Below are 21,564 nucleotides of genomic sequence, written 5' to 3'. Positions count from 1 at the left end.
GTTTATGGAAGAGTTAGAAGAGAAAGGCGGTCATGGGGATGATGTCCTGTGATTATGTTTGTTTGCTGTCTTTGTGGTTTGCAGATGTTCTCCCTAACAATGAATGTGATTGTTATACTGTTACAATGTATGTATGTATGTATGGAACGTAATTCTTCCTTTCGAAACACGTCGCAGAGTCCAAACCCTATCCTAAAATCGCTCGTAAGTGCACACCGTTACAGTTATCGTAAAATAAACAGCACCATTCTACTTCTCGTATGAAGAAAGTGTCGTTTAATACATCGCATGATCATGTTCCTATCTGAAATAACCAAACTGAATTCAATATGGCTGCCATCAAGATGGTGTACGACGACCGTAACCATGTAATAACGTTTCCCTCTACCCTCAATACTGATGCCATTTGACTTCAGATCCAACTCGTACTTAATTAGTACTATATTCATTCCGATCCACATTGTATATACAGTATATATAACATTTATACACTTACATATGCTTCATAAAGAAACAACTCCGAAACGATTACTTTTACGAAAACAAGTAATTAAACCATTTTTGTAGCAAATTTTCTGGACTGCACATTTTCTAATAACCAACCGTTTACGAGATTTTCAGCAAAAAATGCTATTCCTTCAGGGGTCAAATCGATGGGACTTTAGATTTTGTATATAACGACACTATTAAGGTGTACAGAAAAATTCAGCTTTCTGGCGATTTTTCCGCAGCAAAACAATAATTTGATTGGACTATACACAGGGTGACAATTAATGAACTATATGAAATAACACCATCATAATTACTGAACGGTTCACATGATGACGTCCAAACTGCGTGGCTGAACACAAGGCATGATGGGAATTCGTATCCGCGTGCGCACGCAACGTGATGCTGTCGGCCATTTGCAAGTGAAAATGTCACAGTACAGCGCATTTGAGGGACTAAGAATCCGCATTTTGCAGTGGAGAAGTTTCTCCACCCTGAATAGGTGACGGTGTGGTGTGCAATGTCCACTCATGTAATAATCAATGCGATATTTCTTGACGGCACGGTGACTACTGCACGATACGTGATGGTTTTGGAAAATGATTTCACACCCATTATCCAAAGTGACTCTGATTTCGACAAGATGTGGTTCATGCAAGACGAGCTCGACCCCATCGGACCATGAGAGTGTTTGACGTCCTGGAGGAGTATTTTGGGGACCGCATTCTGGCTCTGGGGTACCCAGAGGCCATTGGATGGGGACTCGCTTAGTCGCCATATTCCCTGGATCTGAACCCATTTGACTCATTTTTGTGGGGCTATGTTAAGGATAAGATGTACAGCAATAACCCCAAAACCAATGCCGAGCTGAAAACTGCCATTCAGGAGGTCATCTACAGCATCGATGTTCCGACACTTCAGCAGGTCATGCAGAATTTTGCTGTTCGTCTGCGCCACATTATCGCCAGAGATGGCAGACATATCGAATGTCGTAACTTAAATCCGAATGTTTGTAGTGCCGTTTACATGTGCAATACAGTTTCTGTACTACGTAGTTTGTCACTAATTTCCGTTTTATTTCATATAGTTCATTAATTGTCACCCTGATATACATAAGGGTCAAAAGAACTCACTCGACGGTTAGAGTCTATTTTAAAGATAATTTTGGGTTAAAATTTGTTATTTAGATCGGAAAGGAGCTCAGTTAAAACTTTATCAGACAATCATCAACAAATCAAAATATCTATGTATTTAAAGGTAACTTCTGGGAGACTTTTAATCACAAACTGATTCACTACAATATTGGTAAGACGAGATAATGGACTACAAGACAAAATCTACAAACACACAGAAGATCCTGAGAATATAAAACGATTTTCAATTTACAATGAGGAAGACGACGATGGTTTACTGGAACAATTTATCACTATAATACCTCAACATAGTTTTTGCAGAGTTATACATTCCTGGTTTTCGTCGATGATAATTCTAAAGCAATTTACTACATTCATAGTGCCCCATCGTGGCCAAGCAACTAACATGTTTGCTTTGTGCACACAGTTCCGAGTTTGATCTCAGTGGAAATTTTCGCCTCGGTACATACGCAAGCAGTAATTCAGTTATTACTAAGAACTAGGTTTATTTAATCTCTGCTAAAATGAATTCAAATCAACCAAATTACTGCTCTTATCTTCAAGCGAAATAATATACACATTATAGGACAACAGTAGTGTGATTATAATTTTAAAATTGATTGCATTATGATTAACAAGAGCACCGTTTCAATGTTAATTCGCGAAACAATTAATACTTAAAAATAACACTAAATAGTACTATAATACAATATTCTGAATAACCATTAGACTCAAATCATCGTTCCTAGATACGTTGTTGGCATTCAACTTTATTTGTTGTGCTTCTCTTATTAAGCTTTTATACGTGGACGTGGTTCTGCTGATAACAACTATTATCTTTAATAAAGTTCCTATAATTTTCCTCGAATACATATTGCTCTAATCCCGAATGGTGTGTGTTGTGATTGGTTTAATATACAACATTGTATATATAGGGTGTTTCAAAACAACACCGACACCGTTTGGGAGGTGATTTTGGGAAACAGGAAAAAGTCTGCTTTACCTTCTACAACCTCCACCATTCCACGTCACACGTTAACTCATCGTTGTTTGTGTTCACCACTCAACACTTTTAGTACCAATTTTGTACAAACTTTTAGTACCAATTTTGTACCAATTTTGCACGTTCAAATTACCGGTTACAATGTTGTGACTTGCATACGTTAAGTTCTTCCGATATTAATCGCAGACTCAACCGACGGTTGAAGTCCAAGAGTTCTTTCACCTTTGACACGTTTTTATCCGAACAATTCGTCGAAGGGTCCAGATCGATTTTTGTCCTCAACTGTCTCCCGCCCGTCTTTGAAATTCTCATACCAGCGAAAAACATGGGCTTTCGATATGGCATTGTCTCCGTAGGCCTGCTAAATCAAGGCAAGAGTCTCTGAAGCAGTTTTGCCCAAGCGAACGCAGAATTTGACGGCGTATCGCTGCTCTATCTTCCGCTCCATTTTTAGCTTATTATCACGTGACCAAAATGAAAAAACAAACTTTGTGCAATGATCGACCTTCATTCTCTCACTTCTCACAAGCGACTGCCGCGCGGTGCGATGCTTAGGTAAGACCCGCACCACCGATACCACCCATTGAGAGCGCTCTGATGGCGACTGGAGCGCTGCGCGGAGGCCAGTCTAATTTCTTCTTGGACAAACCATGTAGACCAACCTGGGTGCACAAATGCTTCCTTTTGCAGTTATAGGCTGCCGAAAACATGAAAAAATGAACTTTAAGGGTCCATAGCTCCAAAACTATGGGACCTACCTCAGTCGGGTCAAGACTTCACTTAGGAACTAGTATGTGTGCTATACAAAAATACACGTTTCAGAATCCTGTGGTCTTTTGCAACAATTTTTCTAGACGTAGTTGGTGAGTACTTCAAATTATATGTCCGTAGCCGAACTCCCTCTATAAAAATTGTTGCGGAACTACCATAGGATTCTGAAACATGTATTTTTGGATAGCGCACATATTAGTTCCTGACTGAAGTCTTGACCCGACTACGGTAGGTTCCATAGTTTTGGACCTATGGACCTTTAAAGTTAATTTTTTCATGTTTTCGGCGGCCTATAACTCCGAAAGGAAGCATTTGTGCACCCAGGTTGGTCTATACTTTTTGTCTTATCTTGGTGTCAGGAATTACCTCCCAAACGTTGTTGGTATTGTTTTGAAACACCCTGTATACTTATAATGCTTCACCTGTATAAATTCTGTGATATATCCAGTTTCGGTAGAGCCATACATCTCTATTAAAAGGTTAATAAAATAAAATCGTGGAAGTACAATGAAAAGCGTTATATTTTTTCTAAATCTATAAAAAATACACTCATTCTATTAAAAAAATAAAAATGCTGTGTTTTTTAACTGTTACAACGGTTACACTGACCGCTAATAGCTTCATTAAAAAATGAAGAAGTCGTCGTGTTGTCTGTTTCACACTTTTAAGTGCTGCAAAACACACTGTATGTGCAGCTATTTCAAAACACGTGTGAATATTTCTCTCGGTGTCCATCAAAACTAGTTTACTCTATGAAATAAAGAGCACTGTTCTGCCAGAACACCATTTTCTTCTGCAATAACAAAATGCTTCCCTCTTATAATTACGCACTACCCAACACTTACGATGTTACCATATTGGAGCGTTCTAGTCACATAATGCGGTTTATACTGTACCAAGGGCTACAATTTGAAAGCGAAAACAAGTAGTAATAGTCCTTTCTTCTACTGTGTTACGGATGCATTTATATAGAAGTCTACATATGCAAACTCTTCTACTCTCTCAGAGGAAGATGAGAGTCTGATTTCCATTAACCCTGCACTGCATGGTAAAGTGAAGTCAAACTGAACGTCTCATGATTATACCTTCTAGGCTACAGGATTTGGATGATTAATGAGAGTGAATATTTAAGAAAAAAATAGTGAGAATGAGAATGCGACAGAAATCCGAGAAAACCCATAGACATGATGTTGAGTTGAGTTGATTTTGAGTAATGTCCCGTTCAGCAACAAGGCTGTGAGACGTGGACCTACTGATTCACGTGGAATCCGAACCACATGACCTCCCGCCGGGAATTAAACCCGAGTCTCCCGCGCCAAAGGCGCGTACGCTAACCGGCTAGCCACGGAGGAGGACATATGTTGTCCACAATAAACTCACATATTCTGGGATCTAACCAGGAACCCCATACAGCAGAGCTCTGAACTGGATGGCTTTGACATTTTTTTGTCCATGATTGTTTCTCTCATTACTATAATCATCTACCGTAGAACATTAGTTTCAATCTACCTACTTCGATTTTCCTCAATACCTTGTTGTCCCAGCTTGTTTGAATATTTATTTGAATTTAATTTTGTTTCGTTTGTCCACCTTGTCTTACCTTTCTTAAATTTAACTACTTGTCCAGTTTCTCTCTCTTTCCTTACATATACCTGTTTGTTTGCCATTTCACCTTGCTCTACTAAACTAACAGATTGTTCACAATTTCCTTTATTCTTTAAACCTGACAATTTTCCCTGAGCATAGCAACTTTTTCAACTTTTGTTCCTCCTCCTCTAAATCTATTTGCTTGTCCATCAACTTGTACCTCTGTAAATCTAATTGCTTGTTACTATGTCCTTTCTCCCCTAAACTTAACTACTTGCTCATATTTACTGACGGAAAATGGCGACGTAATTTGAGCATAACGTAGTTCTTCATACTACGCATTAGTATTTTAAACATTAATTTGAAATGTATTTAATGTACTCCGCAAATGTTTTTTCAAGACTCAGTTTATATTTGTGGAGTGTGAACAAACAGCATTCTAGTTGGAAGAGGAAGACACATTAAAAATGTAATATATCAGTAACTCAACAAGTAATTCAAGGTTAACGTTTGAATAAAGATGCCAATGTGGCATTGAAATAATCCAATTAAACAAACACAAATATGCTAAGGTACGTGATTTTATTAATTTCGTCCTCCATTAGTTTTAGTTAGAAGTTTAATTGACAAATTTTACACTCTGACTTAAAACGAATCCTTATATTTAGCATCTTCTAAATAAATATTGGGAAGAACTTTTAATATTATTGAAATACAGAATTACGTTAAAATTCAACATAGAAACAACTCCCTTGAAGATCTGAAACAATAAAACGGCTGGAAGTGATAACAGAATAAACCTTCAAGAAAAATCAAGTAGATCTAGCAATTATAGAATAGCTAGAATGATACCAACATACACATATATATAAACTTTATAGACTTCGAGATATCGTTTGATACAGTTAATACAACGGAAAAAATGGTAAAATTAGCGGAATATGAAGTAACACGAACAAATATATGGATAAAGGATATTTTATCAAGATTATAAAGCAAGAACAGTAAACAAGGGAGTATTATCAGAAAAGGATATTTTTAGTTTTACGTTTCACGTTTATGTTCTTTGGGCTAAAAGAAATGGATGATTAACCCATATAAGACCCACGAATCGAAAACGACCCACTTACGGATTTTGTTGTTGCTAAAGCTTATATATTTTTTAAGATTCAACCCGAAACCGTACGACTCGTGGATCACATTTTTCTTGCGATTCTTCCTTATGCCTTACTTCTCTTTCGTTGTTTGTTTGTTTTTCGAAGTTTAAGCGTCCCATTTCAACACCCAGGCTATGTGATACGTAGACCTACAGTTTAAAGTGGAATCCGAACCAACACAATGCGATCCAATTTCAATGTTCTCCCACAAGGAATTCAATCTCAAAGCATGTGCATCTAAAGCACACATGCTGGCCATTAGATCGAAACTAGGTCGTAATCATTCAGTTACAATTATCACTAGTTTACTTCGTTTACGAGCCACAGTCGCATTACGTGAAAAACTATAGACTTCAATTCAATTTAATTCGAAAATAAATAAACACATACAAGCGGATATTACGTTTTACATACTTACAGTTTGCCTTTTCTTTATTATTTCATTCTGCTTTATACTAGTAACAGGATCAGAGGAAGCTTTAAGCGTCGTATCAACTTGTTTATCTGTCACCACTTCATTCGTCGTTTCCTTCACAGGTGTCTTATCTTGTTTATCAACTAATTCAGCTGCAGATGAAGCATGACTTGGAACATTAGTACTGTCACGTTTCGGGTCACTTTTAATATCTTTAGCTTTCAACAGTTCTTGACTTAGAGCTTGTCCACTTCTTTTCAACTCCGGTCTTACAACAGGTTCTATGTCATACGTCTCTAAGTCACCTTGCAAACTCTGAGCATATGTATCCCACTCACTATCATCTGTTTTTATATTACCTACAGCGACTACAAAGAAAAGAAGGAACAATATGTTAAGTAACTTACAAAACAAATAGATTTTCTCGTCATTTTAATTTTCGGTTAAAGATAAATAAACAACATAATAAATTTGATACGTCTGAGTAAAGTTATTAGTAGCTTTAACATGTACAATTTGACCCAATTTGTTACGACTAATACTTGCCTTATATGTACCCTGGGAACTATAATCCTGATGTGATTCCGGTAACCAATCCTGTTGTCTTCAACAGCCAGACACTAAATAAAGAGCTTTGACTTCACGAATATTTCTCTATGCGACGCTTCAGTTCTCGAAACAACAAAAGCTTACACTGGTGTGCAAACATTCATCAAATTTTATATTTATACCACCAAAACATACCAAAGTAACCTTAAGTCGTTTATCATTATCAGTCCACCTATTAAAGGTCGCTGTTACACTAAGTAATCATATTAATTACATAACGTGAAATCTTTTTTCTCATTCAAGTTTGAAAAAATAATAAATAAAAAAAGTTGTCTGTATTTCGTCATTAAATATTCATGCCTCACTTTGCCATATGTCCTTTCCATACCGTCAAAATGTAAGTTTGATGGCGAATTCAGGATATGAAATAATCATGAAATAACTGTATACTTCGTCTCGTTTATTTTTACCTTCTTGGAAACTGTACTTTACTAGACTCGTTTAATTACTTACGGCTACGGTTTCGATAGGAAAACCGAAAGCTAGGAATCTACCATCTTTCCCAAGAATTAGAATAAATTGTTAAGTTAAAAGGTTTATGAAAAATAAATAATTGAAATGATACTCAAAAAGTGAAAAAATGCACGAGTGGACCGTGATTCGAACCCAGGATCTTCGGCGTACTGTTCCGAGGTATTAACCACTACGCTACCTACTCCACTCAGTGAACAGCCATACATTTCCTCAGTCTTGAATGAACACCGACTCAAGGAAAAAAAATGAAATGAAATCTTTAAGTTTTACGTCCCACGGTTATGCCGGTTAGGCTAAAGGAGACGGTGATGATGAGAGATGAGTGAAATGGTGGAATGAAGAAAGTGGGAGGAAACGGGAAACCCCGAGAAAACCCACGAGCACGGTGTTTGTCCACCACAAAGTCCACACGGCGCGAGCTGAGATCGAACCAGGGACCCCAAGCACCGGAGGTGAACGCTCTACGACTGAGTCACCGTGCCCCCACCGACTCAAGGAGTGGACTGCGTAGTGTAGTGGTTAACTCATCGGCACGGTATCCCACATCCCGTCCCGCACATTTTTTCACTCTTTAAGAATCATTAAATTTGCATCCAAAGACGAACTAGTGTGTTAAAAATTGGTTGTTTTCTCCATCATTTATTAATAAATAGTCGAAATTTGACTTTTTGTTTTACAGATTACTTTCTTTTAAGCGTACAAAAGAAAAATTAGCCTCAGCAAACGAAAGAAATAATAAAAGCTCTGTTACACACGTACACAAAAAGATTATATACGATAAGTGGAAGAAATAACCGCTTTGAAACCCTACCAAATCCTCTATAGGTGCAAATATAATGATATACAAAGAGTGAAAAAAAATGCACCAATTCAGTCGCGCATATTTCCTCAGTCTTTCTCTCTTTGTATATAAAACGGCGTTTTCAAAAATACAAGATTTGCGAATATGTATCTCTAAGAGAAGACTTTCTATGTAATTAAGCACCTATCTAGAATTTCACGTTCAAATACATGCAGGTACCGGTAACTTAAATTATTTCTGAGTTTTCTTTCCTCTTTTTACTCAAGAGACTGAATGTTATTGGGAATTAATTATGGTGGAGGGAAATTTTAACTCACGCTATAGCCGAGATTCAAGTCAGTCTCTGATACATTTTATGCTTATTTGTAGAGTAACCATATTGATGAATGAAATTAGGAAAAATGTATTCGAAAAACTTCAGAATAACTTCAGAAAAAATTCAGATTTAAGAAACCATCAAAACCGATTTATACAACAAAACTGACAAAACTGTTTTTAATACAATACATGAAAACTTGCCTTACAGTACTGTGTACAAACCAACACAATTCAGTTCTCACATATACATTGCTACTAACGCTCTCTTCCTCACTGCACTTCTAAACTGTCTACTGACGTGGTCAGTCTAGCTAGTTCCAGTTCAAAAAACACACATTTGTACACAAATGGAAACACTCAATATGAATATCACTTGCAGATATTTTATAAATTTTCGAAACATAGTACCCACTTGTCCTGCTAAATACGGACGTGTGGTAAGCCTACTCTTTTGTCTCACACAACTCGACTGTTCAATACATAAATATAAGCATATCGGATCATGCTTATAGTAGAAATACAGAAAAAAGCTTTTATTTTCCCCTTAGACTGATAATTGTATGTCACATGAAAATGTCATATTAAGATTGAAGAATTCCAAATTTCAACCTTCAAAGTTCACTAGTTTTCGAAATTTGTAATTTTTGCATAAAAAAACGCCAGTTTGTCTAATTTTGGCATGTCTTCACTCTTAACTGACGAACGGAACTTGAAGTTGCGTCGCTGCAAAGCAGGGTTGGCTGGTTTAAACCAAGGTGGTTTAAACCAGCTGGTTTTTTCAAAAAAAAACAACTGGTTTAAACCAAAAAACCAAAAAAAAAAAAAAAAAAAATGTTCGTAAAAGTGTAAGTGTTTGTAAAATCTTGATGAACACACATTTGTGGGTTATCACGTTTCACTCCCGTATATTATTCGTATTATATTCAGACCTAAATTCCCCATTCATTACTCAAAAAGATTATACTACAAAAGCAACTTTTTTTTACAAGTTTATAAATGTTTATTTTGTGATTTTTTTGTAGTTGTTATTATTGTTATGTAATTGCAATCGAAGAAATATTCTAAATATTGTTTCGTTTCAATGTTTACTATTGATAAAATACATCGAAAATGCCGTACTTTGTGTGTGGGGGGGGGGAGGGGGGTCATACAGACCCCACGAGAGGCATTTAGTGAAATAAGTATCTTTGGTATCTATTTATGTATAAATGAGTCTTAGCCAAAGTGGACTCAAATAATTCATATCTTTATTCACTTTTCTTATTGATATGCAGATTAAGTCGGTGTATTTCTTTAATTTGGACCAATAAAAGTCGTTGTTAACTAACTTGAACTAAATTAGTTCTTCTGTACTTCATAGTACTTTGAAATTGTTCATATGTAATTCTGTGTAATAGTTTCACTTGTGCAACTGTTTATCTTGTTGTCCTTCTGAAATGACTCTTGACAGTTATATTAAGAAGCATGTAAAGTCAGTACAACGTATTTTTTTTATCAAGATTCTTTCGTGAGTGAGTCGGCCAATTAGTCCTGGTTCCGAGTTCAAATGGAGGACAATTTCTCTCGGATGTAACTCGAGAAGCGGTTTTTATTCCGCTTTAAGCTTATGTGACCCCTTCCAGCATAACCCGGTTGTTGCATAATAACATCAAGGCGAAACAAACTTATTTCTGTCCATATATGATATGAATTTATAGAGCAAATCATTTAAACCATAAAAACCTGGTTTAAACCAAAAAAACCTGGTTTAAACAAAAAAAACGTTTTTTTTTTGTTTTTTTTAATAAAAACCATGGTTTTTGACAACCCTGCTGCAAAGCCTTATCTTAAGTTCCTTTAAATACATACAACTCAAAGAGGTGTACTATTTTTTTTTTTTTTTTCGAAAATCCGAATTCACATTTTCAAATTCGATTTTCCAAAATTTCAATTAAAAAAAATCCTACCAGATGAATGATTTTGAATCCTACCAAACTAATGATATTTTCTAAACATAAAATTCTAAATTTCAGTTGAAAAACAATAATGAGAAGAGTTTTAAAATTTCTAAACGTCTGCTTTTGTGTAACTTGGAGAAATATGTCAGTTATTTAAAGAGCAGCTCCCTTATACGAATAGTTCTTTTTTTCTCAGAACTTCGTTCAAAAAATATCTTAGCTGGAGCTAATGAGACGCACAGTGTCTGCGGCTGTACGACACGTCAAGTTAGTAACAGAAACTGGTTAATTACAGATTCTGACCAATGATTTCATAACAACTTACAAAGATTGTCTGTATTTCATGACGTGTAACCTTGTATGAAGACTGTCACAGGAAATTGCTTTTGCTATTAAGGAACAGACGCCATTAAAACTTTGTTTGATTAAGCATTAGAGAAAACCTTAATCGAAATTGTGACTAACCATCAAGGTTGATACATGTATATTAGAAATTCTCCAAAAGCCATCATCAGAATTTACTGAGCTATTTTGTCAAAAATTAAATACTCTTTTATATAACGACTTTATATCACAGCAACGTCTGTCTTCCAACCATATTAAAAGAAAATAAAAAAATTCTTGAAATGAACTTAATGTTTGTGACTTTACGGAAACTATGATTTTGCCGTACGAAATGGGGCACAATTTCATTGGAATATCAACCAAGTTATAGTCTACCCTTTGTTATTTATCACCGAAAAGGTGATGAAATTGACCATTATAACCTGGTTGTAATCTCTTGACTACTTTTGAGTTGAGTTGAGTTGATTTTAGTTTAGCGTCCCTTTCAGCAGCGAGGCTATATGAGATGTGGACCTACTGATTAACGTGGAATCCGAACCACATGAGCTCCCGCCGGGAATCGAACCCGGGTCTCCCACGCCAAAGGCGCGTACGCTAACCGCTTAGCCACGGAGGAGCTCTTGACTACTTTTGAGTACGATATTACAGCTTTCTACTCTTTTCAGAAGACGCTTGTGAAATTCCATTTCCTGAGAATTTTTTTTCTATTTTTTGAATGGTCCAGCTGGACAATATAAGAATCGTAAGAACTTTCTGAACTTATATACTTACACCAACAAGATTTTAGAGTGCATGCTGAGTTTTTTTTTTTTTTTTTTTTTTTTTTTTTTTTTTTTTTTTTTTAATAGTCGTAACTCATGGTAAAGACCCAACGCCAATATTCTCAGATCTACCTCTATTACAACTTAATAAATGAGCACAGAAGAGCATCTCAGGGACTGAGTTCGATTTTTTATTCAATCAGAATATGAGGCGACTGACAAATTTCTTTAAAAACAAATTTCAAAGATATTTATGAAATTTCAGGAATAGGAACCCTCCGTGTCTTTCCACCCCGAGAATAGACCGTCTGCGGTGACTAGCTCTCCCCTCTTCAACATCCAACGTACACCAGCTAGTGAAACGACTTGGTATGTCGCTTCTATTAATAAAGATGAGCAGGTGAAGGGAACATTTTCGCACTCTGCTGGATTATCACTTGTATTTTTATATCCAAATAAGTTAGATGCGTTGTGGGCTCCATCACAAGTCATTAATATCCACAGTGAGCCCAGTGACAAACTATTGGTCGTGTTTGCCGTATATCCAAAGAACTACCAGAAATTTCAAGAAAAACATTTCTTCAAACTAGGCTTTAGCTATAGGAAAATCTTTGCTGATAGATGTACTATAGTGGAACTGACTGTCAAATGTTAAGTACAAAGAAATTCCAGTGAATGCATGTACGCAAATTACTTAAGCCATTATCAAGCAGATTTAGGCTATTAAATATGCGCACACTAACATCATATTATTTTTTATTTATTCAGATAGCTTTCGAAGTTTGTATCTCTCGATTCCAAAATCATATTTTAACTGTATCTTTATAAAGACGTAATCTACATTTGAATTTAAAAAAATAAAATAAAATAAATAAATAAATAAAATAAAATGAAAATTGCTCTTTATCTAGAAATTCGAATTGGAAAATTAGAATTCGATATTACGAAAATACGTTTTAGTACACCCCTATTAAGCTGTATGTCTGAAGGAAGCTAAAAATATGAGCTTCGCAACGACGCAAGTTCCAGTTCGTACGTTCATTAGGGGCCGAGATTTATCAAAGTAAACAAGCCAATATATACATCTTTCTTGACAAAAAATGGAAATTTCGAACCGTAAAATTTCGAGAAATAATGAACCTAAGAGACCGAAATTTGGTATTTTTCGATCTTGCTACAATATCTTCACATGACGTAGAAATATTCGAAGTCTGAAAGGGCCAATCAAACATGATATGTTGAGTTGATAGGGGTACGAGAAATTTTTATTACCTTTTCCGTACATAACATATCCTCTAACTCCTTCCAACACCATAGATGATCGTTCCACAGCCTCAGTTAGTTTCTTGCTTACATTTTTCTACAAGAAAAAAAACAAAAAACAGTTTCATTATCACTATCAACAATAAAGTAACAAGTACAAGTTTTGTTCTGCAGTGTTTACTATAACATTATATAAAATAAATATTAAGCGCTATATAATTGAAGCATTTTCTCTAAATTTATATGAAGAAACAAAGTTTCTTATCTCCCTCAAATAACTCTATATTTTCGTAAATGAATTATTAGACTATCAAATTATGCTATGCATAAATGTCGAGTCTTAAAGAACGGCTATATCCATCCGTCCGTTGGTGTTTGTTCAGGTATCAAAGGGTCGTAGTAGAACAAAAGCGTTAACAGAAAATGACAACTGGTTTTCTGGAATCGATCCAGCGTCGCAAGAAAACATACTATAAGTGCCCCTAACAATACTAGTACTTCCAGTTTCAATATTGATTTTCATATAACAAAATCTGAAAGAAATATTAAGAAGCGGGTTCTTGTAATTGATTCAGCGTTGCAAGAACAGACTTCATCTCCTTAAATAGCCCTAATTTGAAACCGGAAGTGGTAGAAATTAACAGTTTCCGGCTTCAACGTTGATAACAACAGTATAAAATCGGTAATAGATAGCGACAAGCGTCTCAGATACCATCAGATCGATTCAGAGCCTCAAGAAAAGATACCATCTCCACCATTTCGGAAGTGATAAAAATTCACTATTTCCGGTTTCAACGTTGATTATCATAAAACGAAAACGGTACTAGATAGCGTCAAGTGGTTTTTGGAATGAATTCAGCGTCTGAAGAAAAGATTTCATATCTCCTGTAACCCACTATTTAAACTAGAAATGACAGAGATCTACTACTTAACAGGTTTCATCTCTCACTATCCCTCTATTGCATCCGGGGGTTAGAGATCTGTTTCACTATTGAATTCGTTTCACTATTTGGAAGCCTACTTTAGTTTCACAACTGAACCGAAACCCAATAGCAATTTTAATATGCAAAAATATCTTGCATAACGCTTAGTATGTTTCAAGAAATGACAGACTTACACAAAACAGCTTGTTCCAGGTCAATTGGAGGGTTGACTGCCAGGATAGCTTACACGCTAAAATAGAAATTTCTCAGTTAGATCCATGCACTATCTCTAGATGCCATTCTTTATTAAAGGAGAGATTAACTAACCTATTGGGGAACATGCAGTGCTGGAGTTTTTTTTAATATATATATATATATATACTTATAGAAAGGTCAGACTTTAGGTTCAATTTTCTCGAAAGTATGAACGTGGCACATAGCCTACTCTGGCAATCAACCCTTCCATTTATAATGGGTTTGAATTGAATTTGTCCACAACAAAGATTTAACATAATATACAAGTTTCACAATGAAAAAACACTATATATATATATATATATATATATATATATATATATGTATCAAAGGTCTGGGGCCATAGACCAACTCCGTTCTGAGTCAGGATTCTTCCAATCGCACCATCCATTTAGGTTCTACAGTAAGATGATGCTCTCCGTTAAATGAAACTGCAACGGTGCCAGTTCAGCAGGTTGTTCCTTTGAGCCCGCACCACACGAACAATATAGCACTGTTGAGAAATTAATTCAAAGTGTTCTAGGTTCCCTCACACAACAATATGCACGTTTTCGGTGTCATTTTTGCGTCTCCATGTTTGCTGAACTGCAAACATTGATTTCTTATTTAACATATTACACATTATTAGTGTGGTGGTTCATCAGCTAGTGCGATTGAAAAGATTCGTTTATATGGAGAAAACTTTTTCGTTGTAAACCTTACAATACTACTAAAACAAAATCAGTCTCTCACTTATTTTCATTTCAAAGAAATCTTTTCGAAATTTGATTCAAACAAAATCACAACGAATCAAAGGCTCTCCTCTGCACGAGGGAGAAAGAGAAAAACTTACCGGAACAATGTCTTTCTGGGTAACGATCTGCTTCAAACTCTCTGACACTACGACTGAAGTTTCATCGCTAAGAGATTTAACACTTGAGTTATTCCATTTTCTTTTCAGTTGAGATTCCTGGATTTTCAACACTTCACGGGCCACACAATCTAAACCCTTCAGCACCACCTGTAAGTCGTGGCCTAACGATTTTGCCATCTTATTTACATTGTCTGAAATAGAAAACACTATTATTAATATACAGCATCAAGTAATTTATTGTTGTTTTTTATTACTATTTCTGCCACATACTTTAAATAGCATTTCCTATCTGTTACAAGTATCATGAAGACTTTCACCAATACAGATTGTAATGCATTGACTGATTGCTGTTGTTTAATGGGGAGTCAGTAACGGATCTTTGAACAATCTCCTCAACTGTACATCTAAAGTGAAGCGAATACACTAACTTATACCAGAAGTAGTTGATGGTAGGTCAAGTGGCTTGTCAATTGGTGGAAGAAAAATTTACAACTTGTGCTTTGCTGAAGACACAACACTCACTGCTACTAGTGAACCTGAACTAACAGAAATGTTGCAACACGGACTAGAATTAAACTTCAGTAAATTCAAGATAATGATAATCGACTGAGGAGCACAAGTCCAACTCAAGGCTGTTTGAGTGAGTTAGAGATCATACATTAATTTGTCTACCTTCGATGTACATTTTAGTGAGTGAGTTAGAAGAAAAACAGGTTAGAAGAAGGATCACGCTTGGACGTGTTGTCATGCAAATCTAAGATCTGGAAAAATCGAGCAACCACGAACACCACTAAGATTCGTTTGGTCCAAATGACAGTGTTCTCTGTCTTCTTATATGGATCTGAAACTTGGATTGTGAAAGATGCATACGAAATGTGGTGTGGCGAAGAATACTATGTATACCTTGGACAGCAAGAAGAACTAATGCATCTATCACTGAGAATCTCACGATTCCTTCAGAGTCTATCTTTTCGAATTCTTCAGCTATTTGGCACGATGGGACGGAGATAATATCCATAAAACTATCATGGAAGGCAAAATTCAGGGCAGGAGAAGGTGAGGATACAGAATATGTGGATAGGACAAATAAAACACACGACTGCCCTGCCACTTCAGATTGCCTTAAAGGAAAGCTGAAGATTGCACAAAATGACGACAGTAATTTAGACGCGTGACTAGCGAAGTCAATAAGGTCAAAACACACACAAATAAGCAAACTGACGGATGATAATGAGGTAGAATCTAGTTTATGAGACACGTGAATTCATGAGTTTTGTACTTCAACACGAAATCCACCCCTAGTTTCTTATGTTTCTTACGAGAGGCGTTGCATTCCAGGGAACAGATTCCATCGAAGTATAAGTCCGGGTCAACAAGACAAGTACGCTGCCGGCAAAAGTGAACACACCGGGATTTCTCGGTGGAAAACCGAAATCCAGTCTCATTCGACCAGCGAACAAGATGACTGAAAGTCAGTTGAAGCTGTTGAGTAATCTGTGAAGGTAGCGTCTAATCTTGCATTCAGTTCCTGGAAACTGCTATTTAATTCCTGCCTAACACAGACAGTTATTTCCCGCTCTGCAGTCTCTAAACGTTCTAACAACTTTTGACTAGCCTGTTCCTGTCTTCGAGAAATTTCCTGCAGTGATTTTTCCTGTCTTCTCTCCTGACTCTCGAAGAGCTTAACCGTTATGGGTATAAAAACAGCGTGAGGCCATATGTCATAAAAATTAGCGTGGCAAAAAACTTGTACTAGATGACCATTAAAAGCAAGATCTGTATCCAACCTGAGTAAGAGTACGGTGAAACTGCTGGGCACACGCAACAGTGCGTCTGTAAGGAACGTCAACCAACGATGGTAGGCATGCGCATAAACGAGGTAACTGAAAACACACTGAGTACCTATGACTTACCTGTCGGACAGCTTTTTACTAGGAATGTCACAGGTAAGATTATATAGCCAAGGTTCTAGAATATATCAATTGAGTCGTAATAAAATAATCAACCTGGCTACTAATCTGCCTTCACTCGCTATCTTCACTAATTAGCTTGCCCGGCATTACTAATGATGAGTATCGAGCTTTGATAAAAAAGAAATCAATCTGACTACTATACGAGCAGACCAGCATTCTAGAATCTTCTCCATTATATATAATCGTGCAAATTCCAAATAACCCGTCATATTAAAAAAAAAAAGAAAAGAAAAAAGCTTTAGTTTTTGAGGCCTTAATGGGTCTCTAAGACATTCTACACTCCTGTTTCCATGGTGCATACCCAAATAATTGCGTACAGATTGATAATATTAGTGGAAAATGACTGACTCATTACAGATATAATTACGTATCCGCTCGTATGCCATAAAATCATTGCGCAAAAAACAGTAATCAACCTATCTAACGAATCAGGGCAGGAAGGCATTACGCAACATGCGCATCAGGGAGCGCGTATGTGCACAGGCGAGAACAGTGGAAAAACACTATATCACATAAAAACAGCGCACTTGTATAAATTAGAGCAGTGGTTCTCAATTTCTTCAAGCCTAGCGTCCCCTGTCATTCTGACCCAATCCATTCATAGACAAGGTTGAACACGATTTCTGATTCAACAATACTGCTGCTTTGTTGACTTCACAGCACACCATTCTATTACCTTTTCCTTCCTGGTTTTAGAATAAACTCACTTCCCCTTCTGATATACTACGTATTTCTGTATGTGAGTACAGAGAGGAATACTGTTTCCATTAATGCAGCAACATGTTTCCATTAATGCATGATCATAACAATGCAGCAACAGCAATACCAATTGATTATTATTGAAAAGAGATATTTTAACCGGTATTTTAATATTCTTCAATTATTAAATCTTTAGCTGCTTTAGGAAATAACATTTGTAAAAAAAAAAAATCAATTTCGTTAGTTGGTATCACGAGGTGATAGATTCTTCATCATGGAAGTATTTCCATGATGTTGGTGTGTTACGTTGTCTCCTTTAAATTGTTAAACAGTTGAATATTTATTATAATAGTGATGTTATTGTTATTTAGTTTGTTTAATAGTTGGGGCGTGGGGGTGGAAACTGCCTTCTTTAATATCTAAGCTACTTAACGAAATCTATTGTTTCACTTGCTGCTCCTATTTTTTGAGCGTGTTTTGTTGTTGGGTGAATACAACTTCAAGAGAGTAAATTTTTGGTATTTGTCTTTAATTTACATGTTCGTGTTACAAGAAATCCAATACAAAGATTAGTTTTGGAGTTTTTCCATGGATTTGTATTCTTTTCTCACTCAACTGAAAATGTTTCTACCCTAATTTAAAGCGTACTTTGAGAGTGTGCTTTATCTTGCTTGACAGTAAGTTGATGTTGTTAGCCCTCTTCTGCGATGATTCATAGTTTTAAAGTATTGTGATTGGTTGGTGACGTAATGTTATCCCATGTTGCTATTTTGTTTGTGTATCGTGGAGGTTGTGTGGGTTAATCGGTCATAGGATACGGTTAACATGTGATTTTTCTTTTACTGTTCATAAAGTGCACGAGTTGCATTTTTGTTTGGAAACTTACATAATAGTATATCAATTGTATTTTTCATAGAAGTTCGATAAAAATGAAAGCAGAAAGAGTTACGTCATAGTCGTGTTATAACTTTTTGCATTGCAGTACTTGGCAGTAGAGCCTTTCTATTTCAACATTTTGCATTGCAGTACTTGGCATTAGAGCCTTTCTATTTCAACTTTTTGCATTGCAGTACTTGGCATTAGAGCCTTTCTATTTCAACTTTTTGCATTGCAGTACTTGGCATTAGAGCCTTTCTATTTCAACTTTTTGCATTGCAGTACTTGGCATTAGAGCCTTTCTATTTCAACTTTTTGCATTGCAGTACTTGGCATTAGAGCCGTTCTATTTCAACTTTTTGCATTGCAGTACTTGGAATTAGAGCCTTTCTATTTCAACTTTTTGCATTGCAGTACTTGGCATTAGAGCCGTTCTATTTCAACTTTTTGCATTGCAGTACTTGGAATTAGAGCCTTTCTATTTCAACTTTTTGCATTGCAGTACTTGGCATTAGAGCCTTTCTATTTCAACTTTTTGCATTGCAGTACTTGGCATTAGAGCCGTTCTATTTCAACTTTTTGCATTGCAGTACTTGGCATTAGAGCCGTTCTATTTCAACTTTTTGCATTGCAGTACTTGGAATTAGAGCCTTTCTATTTCAACTTTTTGCATTGCAGTACTTGGAATTAGAGCCTTTCTATTTCAACTTTTTGCATTGCAGTACTTGGAATTAGAGCCGTTCTATTTCAACTGTGCCCCTTCTGGCGCTGCAGTCGATATATGACTTCCCGTACCTCCCTCGAAAGAGGAAGGACAAGCTGCTGCAGCTGAGATCTTTCAATTGTTGGATGCGGAAGCATTGTCACAATGAATTATTTTACGGACTTCGCTGTGCTCTGTCTTGCTAGCCACTCTAAGTAGTCTACGATCTTCACTCGTCAAGACCAAACGACTGAATGACAAATTAGCAACACAGCTGAGGTCGTTCACTTCTTTCTCCTAAGCAAAGGGAGGGTTTCATTCGCCAAAGGGCGGCGGGGGTGGGACCGAAGTATAGTTCCGAGGGCATAGGTGGAATAGACAATCTCTAGTTAGCTTCGCCCAATAATAATAATAATAAAAATCTTACAGATCATGAAATTCTGAACGTTCCCTAGATAGTGTATCGCCCTTTTTGTTTAATGTCCATATTGAGAACTTCTGGGTTAGATTACCCACTTATCATGGTTTGACACAAGTATAAAACACATGTTCATTACATTGTGCAGAAACATCCCGCCAATGGATATTAATATATTAAGGTTAAGTGCCGGAGCGTAGGTCCGGAGATACGTAAAACATACCGGAAAGAAATAGTGAATGTTATTTTTCGCGAAATTCGTACAAACACGTTCAATGTGTTGTTTCTGACATGTTAAAAACTGCGTCTTCGTACTATTTTAAGTGGAGGGATGCTGATGTTAGACACTAGGCAATTCCAGTTGCAATTCCATGCAACGTTTCGATTTTCAGTGTTATAACAACGTATGTTAGTGAGGAATAAAGAGTTAGAACGTTATGTGGAGGCACGAAGGCACTGTCGGGATTGTACAAACCGGAAACGTTTGTAATCGCAGTGAATGTATTAAGAAAGGACTCAATCTAATGAAATATAATGGTTTTAACATCCTCGTTTACGCACACATTCACCATCGCTGAAGCACCTGCTCTTGACGGATGCACACCTCACGGCCGCTCGGACACCCCTGCTGCGCTCCTGCCCTGACGCAGTTAGATAGCATACGTTTTTTTAATGGCCACCTAGCATAAGCTGAATTGTAGTTTTTATGTCATAATCTCGGATGGAGTATTCACATATAAAACGGTAAACTCCTAAAGTAAATATGTAATAAGGAATTCTAGAGAACCACTTTCTAAAGTAGTGATATTATATTTCCTGACAATTAATAAAGGCTGCAGATTGATTTACGATTCCTCAGATTTGTAAAATTTACAGAGGAAATTCGTAATAATATTTTTATGGATTACCGGTAGTGTGTAATTAATCAAAATGTGTGTTCTTACCTGTGAGATGCGTATGTACGTGAAAATACATTAATGAATGTCGAACTTGTATGCATGTATTTGCCCATAAGGTAAGTAGTGATGGATGTACAATTTCTAAAATTTACAGAATAGCTAAATTAGTAACACTGTAATAAATCAGTATATGAATAATCAAAGTATGTTGTGTTCTTACGTCTGACACAGATTTTTACGTAGAAAAACAGAAATCTAAATGTAACATGTTGCACACATACATTCTCCTTCATGTACTCATTGAGCACAGTGTATAAAGTGATAGAAGGTGACGAGTTAAGAAGCGGAACCATTGAAGTGTTCGTGAAGTTCTTACAAACCGTCAGCACGAAAGAGTGCTAAGATGTGGAAATGTGCAGAATAGTAGAAGGTAAGTTTCTTTCAGATCTCTTAGTGAAAGTGTAAATGAAAGGTTCAATCACATATCTTTGTATCGTGAAAGCAGTGGATTCCACAAGGCCCGTCTATGCGTATGCCCACCATCGCTGGTGCGTCTGTTCCCTACGGACGCTCCCTGTTGCTGTGCTGCTGCCCTAACTGGCTTAGATAGCATTTGTGTATTCTAGTGGCAACCTACCACAAGCTTGGTGTTTTTGTACATGACATCTTAAAGTATATCTACACCGGGGAATACAAGTGAACAGCTCAGAAATGATTGCCGAAAGTACAGCAAGTGAACGCGGAGAGAAAGTATATATTTCGTGAATTTATGTACGGACCAGTACAATCAATCTGCATGTAATAAAACTTTAAGCCTGAAAATGCTGAATCTACTCTGCGGCACAAAGGCCTCGCTCATTTTAACCGCAGAATTTATATTTTATGACGGACTATTCTAAAT

The 21,564-nt window shown here is 36.5% G+C and overlaps 1 protein-coding gene across 1 annotated transcript in view; it reads right to left on the bottom strand.

The window, feature by feature from the left end:
• Positions 1–21,564, bottom strand: part of Coq8 (ubiquinone biosynthesis protein COQ8, mitochondrial) — a 76,114-nt gene that overhangs the window by 53,383 nt on the left and 1,167 nt on the right. Inside the window, exons 2-4 of the mRNA XM_081771888.1 lie at positions 15,075–15,286; positions 13,074–13,161; positions 6,559–6,923 (exon numbers count right to left, since the gene is read on the bottom strand). Coding sequence (XP_081628014.1) covers positions 6,559–6,923; positions 13,074–13,161; positions 15,075–15,272 — 651 coding nt within the window. The 5' untranslated portion in view covers positions 15,273–15,286. The remainder of the gene's footprint in view (positions 1–6,558; positions 6,924–13,073; positions 13,162–15,074; positions 15,287–21,564) is intronic.

Source organism: Thermobia domestica, chromosome 9 (genome assembly GCF_964235325.1).
Source record: "Thermobia domestica chromosome 9, izTheDome1.hap1.1, whole genome shotgun sequence".
Taxonomy (NCBI): domain Eukaryota; kingdom Metazoa; phylum Arthropoda; class Insecta; order Zygentoma; family Lepismatidae; genus Thermobia; species Thermobia domestica.
The sequence above is the reverse complement of the archived record's forward strand: the minus strand, read 5'-3'. Positions and strand labels throughout refer to the sequence as shown.